The sequence below is a fragment of the Gekko japonicus genome, unplaced genomic scaffold (genome assembly GCF_001447785.1).
Source record: "Gekko japonicus isolate JY-2015 unplaced genomic scaffold, Gekko_japonicus_V1.1 scaffold3167, whole genome shotgun sequence".
Lineage (NCBI taxonomy): Eukaryota > Metazoa > Chordata > Lepidosauria > Squamata > Gekkonidae > Gekko > Gekko japonicus.
In genome coordinates this window covers 69,629-85,681 of record NW_015159802.1, presented here as the reverse complement: position 1 = coordinate 85,681, position 16,053 = coordinate 69,629, and the positions used below count along the sequence as shown (strand labels likewise).

The 16,053-nt window shown below is 49.1% G+C and overlaps 1 protein-coding gene across 1 annotated transcript in view; it reads left to right on the top strand.

The window, feature by feature from the left end:
• LOC107107182 (zinc finger protein 345-like) overlaps positions 1–15,831 on the top strand; it is a 20,678-nt gene extending 4,847 nt beyond the window's left edge. Inside the window, exons 3-7 of the mRNA XM_015407441.1 lie at positions 2,460–2,463; positions 3,090–3,204; positions 6,322–6,392; positions 12,289–14,063; positions 15,813–15,831. Of these exons, the coding sequence (XP_015262927.1) occupies positions 2,460–2,463; positions 3,090–3,204; positions 6,322–6,392; positions 12,289–14,063; positions 15,813–15,831 (1,984 nt within the window). The remainder of the gene's footprint in view (positions 1–2,459; positions 2,464–3,089; positions 3,205–6,321; positions 6,393–12,288; positions 14,064–15,812) is intronic.
• Positions 15,832–16,053: the final 222 nt, after the last annotated feature.

Sequence of the window (16,053 nt, the reverse complement as noted above, 5' to 3'; positions counted from 1 at the left end):
CCCCCCCCAAAGCACCAAGAAGACAGAGCATCACTTGCCCCAGACCAAGAGTTCCTATAAGAACATAAGAGAAGCCAATGTTGGATCAGGCCAATGGCCTATCCAACCCAACACTCTGTGTCACACCGTGGCCAAAAATTCCAGGTGCCGTCGGGAGGTCCAGCAGTGGGGCCAGGACACTAGAAGCCCTCCCACTGTTGCTCCCCCCCCCCGGCACCAAGAATACAGAGCATCCCTTGCCCTAGACTGAGAGTTCCTATCTATACCTTGTGGTCAATGCTCCCTCTAAGCTGTGGAGTCTTGTGAGCAAAAATTGTACTTTGTGAGCCGCTGGCATTAAAGTTGTGAGTGAGGAATTGGCTACTGAATAAATTAGTTTGCTCTGGAGCCCTCCTTCCTGAGCTGAGACAAAAATGTATGAGCCGAAGGCTAAAAATACACTGAGCTAGCTCACACTAACTCAGCTTAGAGGGAGCACTGCAGTTGTGGCTCATAGCCACTACGCTCCTGCAGAGTTTTCAGGGGGGTGGACTAGATGACCTGCAAGGTCCCTTCCAACTCTAACATTCTGTGATTCTATCATTCTATAATGGACCTCTGCTCTGTATAGACTTCCTTGAATCCCAGTGAAAAAGGTGGACTTTTAATAAGATAAATAAAGACATAACACATACATGAATGTCTTAATTTGTTAGCCGCCTCGGTGGCCCTTGTGGGGGCAGAAAAGCAGGACCTGAATTTTGTGCATTAAAATAACTTAAACTAAATTCTCGGCCACGAATGGTCATCGGGAGGCCCAGAAAGGCGTGATCCCATGGGATGAATCTAGCAAGCCGATTGGCTGCCCCGCATGCAAGGCATTTTGGGGCAGTGCTTGACATCCCATCTGCTATTTTCCTCGTGATCTGTTGACTCTCCTGCCGTTCATTCAGGAGACGTGGAGACGTCGCCCCTAAGACAGACTGATATGCAGACATGGGAGGCCAAGACCCTAAGATCGGCAACAGATTTTTAAAGAGCCAAATAGAGATGTTTTACTCTCCTGAAGGCCAATGAAAAAAGGAAAAAGAACTGTGACAATTTAGCGCTTGGTAATATATTCATAAATCATAATATACAATAATATACAATAATAGTGAATGTAGATGGTGGTCTCCGGAATGGTGTCCCGTTTCGACAATGTTCTTCTGAACAAGGATATGTACATAAACTGTCTTTCAACAATTCATTTCTCTTGGTGACGTATTGGAAATATACTGTTGATTCACTTCATCATAAAGCTGTGCTTACAGCTATGTTCTTCAATGGGCTATAATTGCTGAACGCCTTTACCAAGCACTAAATTGTCACAGTTCTTTTTCCTTTTTTCACTGGTCTTATTACTGTGCCCATTCTTGTAACTTTACTCTCCTGAAGGACCAATCAGGCAAACCTAAAAAAGTTTGACGCATAACGTAGCACAGTGACATTAGTCCCGGTCCTCGAACTACAATAAGGACGCAACTTTTTCGGCCCTGGGCCCGGCCTGGTGGAAGGGGCTCCCGAGTGAGATCAGGGCCCTGTGGGATCTGTTCCGATTCTGCAGGGCCTGAAAGACGGAGCTCTTCCACCGGGCTTTTTGGTTGAGGCTGCGGGCGTCCCCCTCCTCGGGTCGGCCGCCACTTATAGCCTGGGTCGGCCCTCATGTATACCTTGGGTCGGCCCCCCATTTACATTTACCGCTTGGGTCGGCCCCTATCTACAGCCGGGGTTGGAGACCCCCAACACTATAGATCTTTGGGGAATCTATCCCCAACACTATCAACATCTGAGATAGCTGGCTTTTAAAGGTAAAGGCAAAGGTCTCCCTTGCTCGAAATCCAGTCAAGTCCGACTCTAGGGTTGCAGTGCTCATCTCTGTTTCAAAGCCGAAGAGCCGGCACTGTCCGAAGACATTTCCGTGGTCATGTGGCCGGCATGACTAAACACCGAGGCGCACGGAACGCTGTTACCTTCCCACCGAAGTGGTCCCTATTTATCTACTTGCAATTTCTTGCTTTCGAACTGCTAGGTTGGCAGGAGCTGGAACTAGAGACGGGAGCTCACTCCGTCATGTAGCACACTCGGGTCTGGAACTGCTGAACTACCGACCTTCCACAGCCTGCAGTTCAGCGTCTTAACCACTTGAGCCACCGCAGCTCCTATCTGGCTTTTACTAGAGTTGTATGTTTCACATGTTTTAACATGGTTTTAATTGTATTTGTTTTCTATTGTTGTACTGTATGTATATTGTTGGCACCCGCCCTGAGCCCGTCAAGGGGAGGTCGGGATACAAATCCAATAAATAAAAAATAATTAAAAAAAAAATTTAATCCACCGTGGCAATCCTGACGTGTCTCTTGACCAGGGCGGTGGCATAGCTCTGTTTTCTTTGGATTTCTTTCTGCCTTTTTGATACGTTTTCCTCTCCCTCTTCATAGACACGTGAGTAAGGGTGTTTTCCCAAAGTCGGAGGCAACCAAAGGGAAGGGGAAGGAGATGGAAGAGCAGGACGAAGAAGGACCTGGAACTGGCAGGACAGCGAGGAAAGGCCCCCCTCACACCCCAGCTGGGAGTGGTGCTGAATCCTGGGAAAGCCCAAGGCCAGAGATCCGTGATCAGCTCACTGCAGTCTCAGATGTACTTTGCAGACGCTTCCGGCAGTTCCGCTACCATGAGGCCGCTGGGCCCCGAGAGGTCTGCAGCCAGCTCCATGGACTTTGCAGCCACTGGCTGGAGCCGGAGAGGCGCACCAAGAAGCAGATCCTGGACCTGGTGATCCTGGAGCAGTTCCTGACTCTCCTGCCCCAGGAAATGCAGGGCTGGGTGAGAGGATGCGGGCCGGAGTCCAGTTCCCAGGCGGTGGCCCTGGCCGAAGGCTTCCTCCTGAGTCAGGCCGAGGAGAAGAGGCAGGCAGAGCAGGTGAGGGGATCTCCTTCGCTCAGTTCAAGTAGCGACCTTATGCTAAGCCTTCCTGCCCGGATATTTCTGCCTCTAGGGGTGAGGAGTCTGGGAGTGGGGCCGGATCCATCTGTTCCTTCTCATTCCCATCTCCTTTCCTGCTTTTTCAGATGTGGGGACCAGCAGTGAAGACGGGAGCAAAGTTCTCTGAAGAGGAAGGATCTCTGTTGGAGGAACGGCAGAGGACTCAGGCCTGGGCGTGTGCCCAAAATGCCCTCTCACGTGGTAAGGCTATGGGATTGGGGCACATGGTGAAGCTGTTGGGTAGAAGGTTTAGAAGAGCAGAAAGGAAACAAAGCTGTTTGTGACGCTATAATAATACTCATAGCATTTACACAAACGTATCTGTCAATACTTTAAAGGTAAAAGGTAAAGGTTCCAGTCGAGTCCGACTCTAGGGTTGCGGTGCTCATCTCCGTTTCCAAGCCGAAGAGCCAGCGCTGTCCGAAGATGTTTCCGTGGTCATGTGGCCGGCATGACTAAACACCAAGGCGCACGGAACGCTGTTCCCTTCCCACTGAAGCGGTACCTATTTATCTACTTGCAATTTCTTGCTTTCGAATGGCTAGGTTGGCAGGAGCTGGAACTAGAGACGGGAGCTCACTCCGTCATGCGGCACACTCGGGTCTGGAACTGCTCAACTACCGACCTTCCACAGCCTGCAGTTCAGCGTCTTAACCACTTGAGCCACCGCAGCTTTAGGACAGGGGAAAAAGGAAATAACTTCTGTACACAACTCAGAGTGGGCAACAGAGTATCGGACTCACAATAAAATGAGTTTAAATTAAGGGCTGGATCTTGGGGAAAACTTTTTTACAGTAAGAGGTGCACAACAGTGGAATCAGCTGCCTCCAGAGGCGGTGAGCTCCCCCTTCCTGGCAGTCTTTAAGCAGCTGCTGGACAAACCCTTGTCAGGGATTCTCTAGGGCTGATCCTGCATGGACTAGATCAGGGATGTCAAACTCATTTGTTATGAGGCCCGGATTTGACCTAAAGGAGACCTTGTCGGGCCGGGCCGTGTGTGTCATAAAACGTAATGCCAGGGAGCGGAGATCTCAACTTTATAAAGGACACAAACACAAAGGGCTTTAAAAAAATTTTTAAAATAAAAACATGCTCAAAACATGAGCACTCTTGCAATATTTTGTTTATTCAACGGTGTCTGATCACTGACACCTCTTGCTCTGAATTGTTGCATCAAAGTTTCTGTGCCGTTGCCATCTTGAGTATGGCTGTTCAGGTGCGTACCTGTAATCTGCAAACCTATGATGACGCAGCAGCAGCAGACCTGGAAGAAGAAGCAGAAGACAGCTGGTTCCACTGAGGCCTGAGAGAAGCCCTCCGGGGGCCTCATCTGGCCTCCAGGCCGCATGTTTGACACCCCTGGACTTAGATGACCTGTAGGGCCCCTTCCAACTCTGTGATTCTGTGATTCGGTTCTGGAATTCAGTGCCACAGGTGTCACGCGGCGCATGTCACTGGTTCAGTCTTCCACCTAAGATCCAGTTGCACCCTGCTAAGAGTCAACTGGAGCTGCAATGGCTCAAGTGGTTAAGACGCTGAACTGCAGGCTATGGAAAGTCGGTAGTTCAGCAATTCGAGACCCGGGTGACGGAGTGAGCTCCTGTCTCTAGTTCCAGCTCCTGCCAACCTAGCAGTTCGAAAGCAAGAAATTGCAAGTAGATAAATAGGTACCACTTCGGTGGAAAGGTAACAGCGTTCCGTGCGCCTCGGTGTTTAGTCATGCCAGCCACATGACCACGGAAACGTCTTCGGACAGCGCTGGCTATTTGGCTTTGAAACTGAGATGAGCACCGCAATGCTAGAGTCGGATTCGACTGGCTTTCGAGCAAGGGAACATTTACCTTTACCTTTAAGGGTCAACTGCAGTAAACCACGCTTACACAGTTCTTGTGGTTAACTATGTACAGTGAACTATTGTCCAATATATTGCAGCGCTCCGTCAAAGTGCTCCGCAGTACGCTCATACAAATAGAAGGGGGGAAATGAACAGTCTACATTCACATATATACACTGACCAGCCAATCAGCTTGCTGCTGAGTCACTGTGACTTTGCTCAGCTTAGCTCCAGTCTGAACCGGTTTGCTCTGGTTCCCTGGACTGTCAGACATCTGTCAAATAGATTGGCATGATCACACCTACTGAAGCCTTACAAATGTCAACAACTGGATGTGCTGATGGCCACGCCCTTGAATAGCCTCCTCAGGAAACAGCCAATCCATATGCAAAAGAACCTCCTCAGGAAACAGGAAACCTCCTCAGGAAACAATCTATATGCAAAAGAACCTCCTCAGGAAAGCTCCTCCATTAGCATGTTCACAGCCTGGGAAACTCCTACATAATAATGACATAATAATGACTCAGCCCTACCCCACCTTCCTGAGTAGATATAAATTACCTGCCTACGATTTCTCTTCTCACCTCGACACAGAGAGTCCTCCATCTTTCTGTGTTATCCCTCTGAGGATGCCAGTCGCAGCTGCTGGCGAAACTTCAGGTCCTACATACAGTCCGGAAAATCTGCAACAGCTAATGAACTCCGACCGTGAAAGCCTTCGACAACCCCTGTATTGTTTGGGGGTGGCATGTGGATCGGGTGTGATGTCAGAGCAACGGTAGACACTCAGGAAACCCGTCCATAGTACCCTGGAGATTTCATGTACGCCGAAGTCACCTCTTGGTTTTCGGAGGGATGTGACAGCGACGTATCTTGTGGTGTCATTCCGCCCCGCCCCTCCTGCCAGCCAGGACTGAAGGGGTCGTGGGAGGGCCCCGCTGGCGGGAGAACGGAGTCTGATCCCAACGGCCTTGGGCCTGATCGAGCAGGGATGCTGGACGTGTTTCTGAACTCCAGAGATCAGTTCTCACAGAAATCTCAGGGGTCGGCAGCATTCCGAAGCCCCAAAGGCTCATGGGTAATATCAGTGTTCCCTCTAAGCTGAGTTAGTGTGAGCCAGCTCACAGTTTTTTAGCCTCCAGCTCACACATTTTTGTCTTAGCTCAGGAAGGGATGGGGCTCCAGAGCAAACTAATTCATACAGTAGCCAAATCACTTGCTCACAACTTTAATGCCAGTAGCTCACAAAGTAGAATTTTTGCTCACAAGACTCCACAGCTTAGAGGGAACATTGATGGGTATCTGGTATGTCTCTTCCGGCCCTCCCACAGTTGACTAAAAATCCTTACAAGTTGTGTCTGGTGTTCCCGTGGAAAAGGTTTCACAGCCCAGGGAAGGAGGGTGCACGGAGCAGGCGTCGAACAAGCAAACCAACGAGGGGTTCTAGGCTAAGAATCTTTCTTCCTTCTTCGTCTCTGTCACAGGCAGTGGAGAGGTGGTGTTCAGCCATCGTCTTGGCAGAGGTGTGGAGACATCTGCTGCGCCTCCAGTCCAGGTAAGAGAGATGAGCTGGTGGGAAGCCGGGGTCCCCCCTCCTTTCACAGGGGGGCTTTTGCTCCTGCAGTTGCTGTCAAGGTGTCCCTTTGCCCATGGCAGGACCAGCCTAAAGCATCTCTGCCAAATATTCGTCCAGCCTCTTCTTGGAAGCTTCCAGTGAAGGGGAGCTCACCACCTCCCTGGGCAGCTGATTATTCCACCTTTGAACCTCTCTGACCATGAAAAAGTTTTCCCCAATATCCATCCGATACCTTTCTGCATGCAATTTAAACCCGTTGCTATGGGTTCCTATCCTCTGCTGCCAACTGGAGCAGCTCCTTGCCCTCCTCCACATGACAGCCTTTCAAATATTTAGAGAGAGCAATCATGTCCCCCCTCAATTGCCTCTTCTCCAAACTAAACATTCCCAGGGCCCTCAGCCCTTTCCTCGTAGGGCTCAGTCTCCAGACCCCTGATCATCCTCGTCGCTCTCCTCTGCACCCTCTCGATTTTGTCTACGTCCTTTTTGAAGTGAGACCTCCAGAACTGCACACAGTACTCCAGGTGTGGCCTGTCCAAGGCGGTATACAGAGGGGCTACAACTGTCAGGGTCCTTAGTCAGGTCACACCACACAGGGTTTCATAAGAAGATAACTGTTTATTGATGAGTCCAGTACTAATGAACATGTGTACAGCTTGTGTCAGGAATGGCCGTCAGTACTAGGGCCTCTGACTTATAGTAAAATCAAGCATCCCCCCCTGTAAGCATGAGCCAATGGATATATCTCGTGCGTGCGGGCAAAGCAAGTGGGCAAAGTCATTTGGAATACTGTGTGCAGTTCTGGTCACTACACCTTAAAAAGGATATTATACCTTTGGAAAAAGTGCAGAAAAGGGCAACTCAAATGATAAAAGGGTTGGAACACTTTCCCTATGAGGAATGGTTAAGGCGCTTAGGGCTCTTTAGCTTGGAGAAACGATGACTGAGGGGTGACATGATTGAGGTTTACAAGATTATGCATGGGAAAGAGCAGGTAGAGAAAGATGTACTTTTCTCCCTTTCTCACCATGCAAGAACTCGTGGGCATTCAATGAAATTGCTGAGTGGTCGGGTTAGAACGGATAAAAGGAAGTACTTCACCCAAAGAGTGATAACACATGGAATTCACTGCCACAGGAAGTGGCGGCGGCTACAAACATGGACGGCTTCAAGAGGGAATTGGATAAGCATACGGAGCAGAGGTCCATCAGTGGCTATTAGCCACAAGGTATAGATAGGGACGCTGGAGCAAGTGATGCTCTGTCTTCTGGGTGCTTGGGGGGGTCAACAGTGGGAGGGCTCCTAGTGTCCTGGCCCCACTGGTGGACCTCCTGAGGGCACCTGGTATTTCTGGCCACTGTGTGACACAGAGGGTGTTGGACTGGATGGGCCTTTGGCCTGATCCAACACTGGCGTCTCTTATGTTCTTATATTCAGTTTACAGTCCACTCTTACCCCAAGACCTCTTTCGCATACGCTACTCCCCAGAAACGTGTCCCCCATCCAGTATTTGTGCTTGACATTTTTGTGGCCCAGATGTAATACCGTGCATTTATCTGCCCCCTCCCAGTGTGCCTGTAATGGCCCCAGTGGGCCTGGTGTGGGAGCAGGCAGAAGTCCCACAGGACAGCCAGGCAGAAGGGACCAGGTGATCACTCACAGTACAGGTGCAAGGCAGGAGAGTGGTCAGGAAGCAGTCCGAGGGTCAGGTATCCGGAAAGGGGAGTCGTCAGTCAGTCCAAGAGATGGGGGTCCAGAAGTCAGGTGTTCAATCCAGGTTCAGAGCAACAGAGGTTCCAGTCAGGAGACAGGGTGGGTGGTGATGCAGCCCAGGTACACGTTGCATCCACAATGAGCCGCTTCCCCCTTCCTGGATTTATCGCTGACTCTCCATGGGCTGGTTAGCTGCGGCTAATTGTAGCACGCATCCCTACAAGGACTCGTCTGGCGACAGGTGTCTGTGATTCATCAAACGTTCACTGCAGCGGGCTGTACGTGTTGTAATGTTCTTACTGAGGGAACATTGGTTTTAAAAGATGCCTTGGGGGGGGGAGTAAAGCGTGGTGATGCTAATTTTTTCTTAAGGGCTGTAATTATTGCGTTATAGCTTTGGAACTACTCTCTGTTCCGTCAGATAAGCAGGTTTTGTCAACAGAAGCGATGATAGGCGGGCACTCTTCATGTCTGAAAGCAAATGTATAAGAGTAATAACTATGTTTTTAAGCATTGTATAACCTCCATTCTTGGGTTTTTAGTTAGGTTTTCTTTACTTTTTCCTATAGATTGTAGATTTTCCCTCCCCAATTTCTGTTGTAGTTTTATAGAAATGCAAATAAAAAATTCCCCTCTCGGGGGGGGGGGTTTAAAAAAAGAGAGAGAGAAACGCTGGGCCTGGCCTCCTCCCTCTCCTCGGTGTCCGATGCCGGTAACTCGCTCGCAGCAGGAGGAGAGGGCAAATTGGTTGCAGCCGGTGTCTGGTCAAGAGCTTGCATCTCCTGTCCCTGAAGACTGATGGGATCTATTCAGGGGCCATTTCGTTGTAAAAGAGGTGCAGGAGCTCATTAGCATAGCTCATTAACATATTTGCATATGCCACACCCCCTGACATCACCGGAAGTGTGTCAGAAGGCAGCACCCACCGCTCAGGCTCCACTGGACTGTTTTGGATCGCTAGCCATTTGGGGAATGTGCAGATCTGCCCTCACAGAGGAGGGAGAGCTTGTACCTGAATAAAACTTGGTCTTAAAGGTGCCACTGGACTGTTTTGGACTGGGGGGCCGGGGGGGGGCTCTGCAACTTACCTGGCTGCTTCTTGCTCTGACTGAGGGCTGCTGGGAACAGGGGGTGGGGCTTGTTGCATGTGCCCACCCCCTGGGCTCTTTGCTGCCGGAGCTCCGCTCCTGTGCGCTCCCGCAGGAAATGACCCCTGGATCTATTCCAGCTGGCTGTTCCTCCCCCTCCAAGGAGGAGGTATCGTTATCAGGCTGAGCACCCGTCCAGTCAGGCTGGGAATCCGGGAGACGTAGGATAGTGCCATCTCTGCCTGGCACGATCTCTGACGAGGGAATCTGCTTTTCCTTTCAGGGTCCCGTCTCCTTTGAGGAGGTGTCCGTCTCTTTCACCAAGGCAGAATGGGCCCTGCTGGATCCGGGACAAAGAGCTCTGTACAGGGAAGTCATGCGGGAGAACTACGGGAACGTGGCCTCTCTGGGTAAGGGATCTTTCCTTGGTGGCACAAGGTCACACCATTGGGATGAGGCACAAATCAAAATGTTTAACAAAATACATCGTTTCCAGGCCTTCCCCACTACTTATCCTCTGTTGTGGCTCTTGAGAAGAGGAGGAGGAGAGGAGATTGGATTTATACCCCGCCCTTCACTACCCAAAGGTGTCTCAGAGCGGCTTGCAAACTCCTTTCCCTTCCCCTCCCCACAACAGACACCCTGTGAGGTAGGCGGGGCTGAGAGAGCTCTTGACAGAAACGGCTCCTTTTCAAGGACAGCTCTTGGCAGAACTATGGCTTGCCCAAGGTCATCCAGCAGCTGCAAGTGGAGGAGTGGGGGAATCAAACCTGGTTCTCCCAGATTAGAGTCCGCGCACTTAACCACGACACCAAACAGAAGGGTCAAAGGAAAAAAACTTTCCCAGAAAACAGAAACAGTTTGTAGAAACTGATGCCACAGGAAGTGGTAACGGTGACTCTCAGCCCCACCACAGACACCCTGTGAGGTCGGTGGGGCTGAGAGAGCTCAGACAGAAACTGCTCTTTTTTTCAAGAACGGCTTGCCCAAGGTCATCCAGACAGACGCAAGTGGAGGAGTGGGGGAATCAAACCCGGTTCTCCCAGATTAGAGTTCGCGCACTTCACCACCACACCAAACTGGCCCCCCAGATACATGGGGACGGGACCTGCTTTTCTCATTAAAAAAAAGTCTTTCTGTTTTGAGTCAGCAGAAATCCCACCACAGCTAGGGGGAGAGAAGCAGGGAAGTTGCAGCTTCCCTCGCTCATGGGGATTTTTAAGAAGGAGAAGAGGAGAAGAGATTGGATTTATATCCCGCCCTTCACTACCCGAAGGTGTCTCAGAGCAGCTTACAAACTCCTTTCCCTCCCCCTCCCCACAACAGACACCCTGGGAGGTGGGTGGGGCTGAGAGAGCTCTTGACAGAAACTGCTCTTTTTCAAGGAAACCTCTTATCAGAACTATGGCTTGCCCAAGGTCATCCAGCCAGGTGCAAGTGGAGGAGTGGGGAATCAAACCCGGTTGTCCCAGATTAGAGTCTGCACACTTAACCACTACACCAAACTTGGGTGGCAGTGAAAGTGATGTTCAGCATGGCCGGGCAGAGCAACCAAAGCCGCCCGGCTGGCCCAGGGGCAACTGAGGCCAGCTTTCTGGCCATCACCCAAGCCATAGAGGGTGTCCTGACATGGAGCTAGTAGAGGCATTGAGAGAGGCTCTCAGGAAGATCACTCATACACGTCTACCCCTGTAGCTAGCAAAAGCGTCCTGCTAGCAAAGAGAAAACACGTGTATTGCGGGGTATTAATTCCCGAGATCGTAAACCTGCCATCTACCAGGGTCGAGATACCGATCCACACTCGAAACGAAGGGTGTCAGCTTCTTAAACAAGAAAATAAGTCCATTACGCTAACATCAAGAGAACCAGGTTAGGTCAGGAAAATAAGAAATACAGGCCCTACAGAAAGGAAATAAATGCAGCTGTGAAGTACGAACACCATTTGAACCCTTCCCGTCACAAAGTTCCCACTACTAGGGGAGAAAATAAAAAGGGAAGAAGAAGAAGAGAAGAGATTGGATTTATACCCCACCCTTCACTTGGAGTCTCAGAGCGGTTTACAAACTCCTTTCCCTTCCCCTCCCCACAACAGACACCCTGGGAGGTGGGTGGGGCACAATTTGCTCTTTTTCAAGGACAGCTGTGCCAGAGCTTGTGACTGACCCCAGGTCACACCAGCAGGTGCAAGTGGAGGAGTGGGGGAATCAAACCCGGTTCTCCGAGATTAGAGTCCGCACACTTAACCACTACACCAAACTGAAGAATCAAAGACCTACCAGCCTGCTTCCTGAAGACAGCCGGGCAGCTCTGGAGAAGCACAGCAGAGCAGGATGGGAAAGCGCACAGCTGGGGGGGGACACTGGGATCCAAAGCCTGCGACAAGACTGGATGGCAATGCTCCCTCTAAGCTGTGGAGTCTTGTGAGCAAGACTTCTACTTGGTGAGCGACCGGCCTTAAAGTTGTGAGCGGGTGATTGGGCTACTGCATCAATTAGTTTGCTCTGGAGCCATCCTTCCTGAGCGAAGGCAAACGTGTGTGAGCCGGAGGCTAAAAACTGTGAGCTAGCTCACACTAACACAGCTTAGAGGGAACACTGCTGAGGGATCACTTTCATACATTTCTGCTAAGATGAAGGAGGAGAAAAAGTGTTGGCATCGAGATGGGGATGTGATGAAAAGACCGCCTCTCTGGAATCGGCATTTGCATGTGGTGGGGTGCACAGGCAGTCCTCTCCTGGGGCCTGCTGGTGGTAAGCGCTGCCACTGTATCCAACATTGGGGTCTCTTATGTGCTTATGTTCTTATGACTCTTGATTGTAAAGGCCTATGGCCATATACAATAAATTTTCTACCTACCTTTTTGGGAAGAGCCAAGAATGAAGAGGCTGAAGCAAAGTTCTTAGATGGACCACACAGGCAGGCAGGAAGCCACGTTTAACATGTATATTATTATACATTTCAGTGTACAGTGGAAACCAGCCCCTGAAACGCTTAGTGTGTGGATGGAATGTCAATGGCCAATCAGACCTCCTTGTGTGGGTGCTAATGGGATCTCTCTCTCTATTCCAACAGAGGGCGATCAGAGGAATGAGGAGGACGAGGAACTACATCATCTGTCGCCAGGTGAAGTCAAGAATGAAGACTTGAAAGGAAACTTCAGGAATCAAGGCAGACCCAAGAGGCAGAAAGGACGACATACAGTCGAGAAGACGGATCAACTTATTCCTTGCCATGGGGGAGATTTCCATGAAGTAATTCACATGGTGGAAGAAACATACAAGTCGGAGTGTGGAATGAACTTCTCAGATCAAATGCAATATAATATCCGTTTGCAAGTGGACAGTGGAAAGAAGACCCATCAGTGCCTGGAGTGCGGAAAGAATTTCCTTTGCAGAACAGAGCTCCTTAACCATCAACAAACACATTCAGGGGAGAAGCATTATAGCTGCTCAGACAGTGACGAGGGTTTCTCACAGAAATCAGACCTTCTTAAACATGAAAGCTTTCATTCAGGAGAAAAGCCATTTATCTGTTCAGAGAGTAGAATGACAGACTCTGATGGAAGACAGGGAAATTTACAATCACCAAGGAACGTTATAACAAAGGCATGTAAATGCTTTCAGTGTGGAAAGTACTTTAAATACAGATCACAGCTCCTTGTGCACCTAAGAAACCACGCAGGGGAGAAACCTTTTGCATGCTCAGAATGTGGAAAGAGATTCAGTCAGAGTAACAATCTTCTACAGCATCAAAGAACTCACACAGGGGAGAAACCTTTTGAATGCTCACAGTGCGGAAAGAAATTCAGTTTGGCTAGCAGTCTTCAGCTACATCAAAGAACCCACACAGGAGAGAAACCTTTTAGCTGCTCTGAGTGTGGAAAGCGATTTAGTTACAGTAGCAATTTTCAACGACATCAAAGAACCCACACAAAGAAGAAACCCTTTGAATGCTCAGAGTGTGGAAAGAGATTCAGGTTGAGTGGCAGTCTTCAACTGCATCAAAGAACCCACACAGGGGAGAAACCCTTTGAATGTTCAGAGTGTGGAAAGAAATTCAATCAGAACAGCCATCTTCAAAAGCACCTAAGAATCCACACAGGGGTGAAACCTCAACAGCACCTAAGAATCCAAACAGGGGAGAAACCTTTTGAATGCTCAGAGTGTGGGAAAAGATTCAGGTTGAGTGGTGATCTTCAAAAGCATCTAAGAATACATACAGGGGAGAAACCTTTTGAATGCTTGGAGTGTGGAAAGAAATTCAGGTTGAGTGGCATTCTTCAACAGCATCGTCGAATCCACACAGGGGAGAAACCTTTTGAATGCTCAGAGTGTGGAAAGAAATTCAATAGCAGTGGCAATCTTCAACTGCATCAAAGAAACCACACAGGGGAGAAACCTTTTGAATGCTCAGAGTGTAGAAAGAGATTCAGTACAAGTAGCATTCTTCAACAACATCAGAGAACCCACACAGGGGAAAAACCGTTTGAATGCTTCGAGTGTGGAAAGAGATTCAGTCAGAATGGCAGTCTTCAACAGCATCTTAGAACGCACACAGGGGAGAAACCTTTTGAATGCTCAGAGTGTGGAAAGAGATTCTGGTTGAGTGGTGATCTTCAAAAGCATCTAAGAATCCACACAGGGGAGAAACCTTTTGAATGCTTAGAGTGTGGAAAGAGATTCCGGTTAAGTGGCAGTCTTCAACAGCACCTTAGAACCCACACAGGGGAGAAACCCTTTGAATGCTCAGAGTGTGGAAAGAGATTCCGGTTGAGTGGTGATCTTCAAAAGCATCTAAGAATCCATACAGGGGAGAAACCTTTTGAATGCTCTCAGTGTGGAAAGCGATTGTGTGACAGTAGCAATTTTCGACGGCATCTAAGAACCCACACAAAGGAGAAACCGTTTGAATGCTCAGAGGAGAGAAATTCAATCAGAACAGCCATCTGCAAAAGCATCTAAGAACCCACACAGGGGAGAAACCTTTTGAATGCTCAGAGTGTGGAAAGAGATTCCGGTTGAGTAGCCATCTTCACAAGCATTTGAGAACTCACAAAGGGTAGAAACCTTGTAAGTGCTCAGAGTTTGGAAAGAGATTCAGTTGGAATGAGAATCTTCAACTGCGCCTAATAACCCACAGAGGTGAATGCTCAGAGGCTGGGAATGCCTTCAACTGGGCTATCACCTTTCAACAGGATCTAAGAACCCGCAGCAAGGAAAAAACTTTTGAATGCACATAGTGTGAAAAGAAATCCATTCAGAGGTGTGATCTTCAAAAGTATCTATGAACTCATATAGGAGAGAATCCTTCTGAATGCTCAGAGTGTGGAAAGATATTTAGTGAGCCTGGTATGACGCTCCTCCTCCTTCCCTCAGAGACTAGCTGTGCCATCCAATTTTCTGTCCCTTCAGTTGCTGAGCAGCCCAGGTATTATGTTTTCTTCTCCTCTGAAGAATGCTTGGCTGTCCCACCCTGTGAGAATGATATATTTTGGCTATAAATTCATGAGGGCATCCAGCATGGATCTCTTGAGCTGGAGCTCCCATCCGTTTTTTGTTTAATTAATCTCTAAGTTGTCAACTTGCAAAACGGACAAGCTTACCTCAGTTTTAAATCGGGCGGTGCTTGTGGCCCCGGCAGAACAGCGGAGAGTTATAAAGTTTGGGGAGACTCTCTGTTGAGAATCCACCATGCGTCCCAAATACCGTGCGGCCTTCACCACGGGGCCACTGACCCCAAACCTCAGTTCTGGCTACTGGTGGGTGGCTTTGGACAAGCTCAGATGGGCCTGAGAAGGCCCTTGGATGGATTGCATACCCTTTGAATGTCCTCTGGATGGTTTTAGACCAGCCTTGAAAGTCAGAAACTTGGCCAGGTGCCCTGGAACGAACTCCAGCTGATCTCGGTTGGACTTGAGCCAGCCCTGAACAGTATTGGGCCATGATTGCGGACGGCCTCATGCCCAGGAGGACCTAACTTACCATCACTCCCAGCCGGTGAGGAGCTTGTCCTTGTGGCTTTTTGGTGGAGCTAAAAGGAGTGGGCTGGGAGCTGATTTGCCCAGCCTGACTTAGCTGGGACAACTGACTCGGCCATTTTTCGGCAACATCGCCTGGCTTTGGAGATTGATGGGTGGCCCTGGTCGAAAGCAGATGCCTCCGGTCTGGGCCTGAGAAGACCTGGGTACCTTTGAATACAGCAGATGACTTGGAGTGAAACTAAGGGAGCTGGGTTGCCTGGGGACGGGTCTGAGCCTCTAGTTCTCTGCTGGAGTTTCCCTTTAATGGCCTAAGCTGCCATTGCATCAGGACTCGCCACTTAGAAAACCGTTAGCTTCCTACTGAAGATCTTGGTGCTGCGGTCCCCTGTCAACGGTTGCTGGAACTGCTACCCAAATCCGTCCTCCCGGAAGTGGATTTTGTAGCTACTGATCAGGGACACGTCACTGAGCTGCTGACTGCAAACATCTCGCATTGCCCAAACTGTCTCGCCCGCTGAATGTTGTCTTAGATGATTAGTGTGGTAGAACTACAAGAGAGCCTGGGGCATTTCTGTAAAGCGGTCTAAATGATGCCCCTTTGGTTCTCTTCTCCCGTAGAGCTTTGCCGTATAGCTGATGGTTATAACATATCATAAATATTTTTGAAACATATTTTTACAATAATGTCTACATATATAATTAATAATCTTAATCACAATTCACAATCAAAAAATTTTTTTGCAGCTTTTGAGATTCCTGGAGATGATATTTGATATTTTTGATATCTCTTATGAGATATCAAAAACATCATCTCCAGGAATCTCAAAAGCTGCAAAAAAATTTTTTGATGAGCTACAAG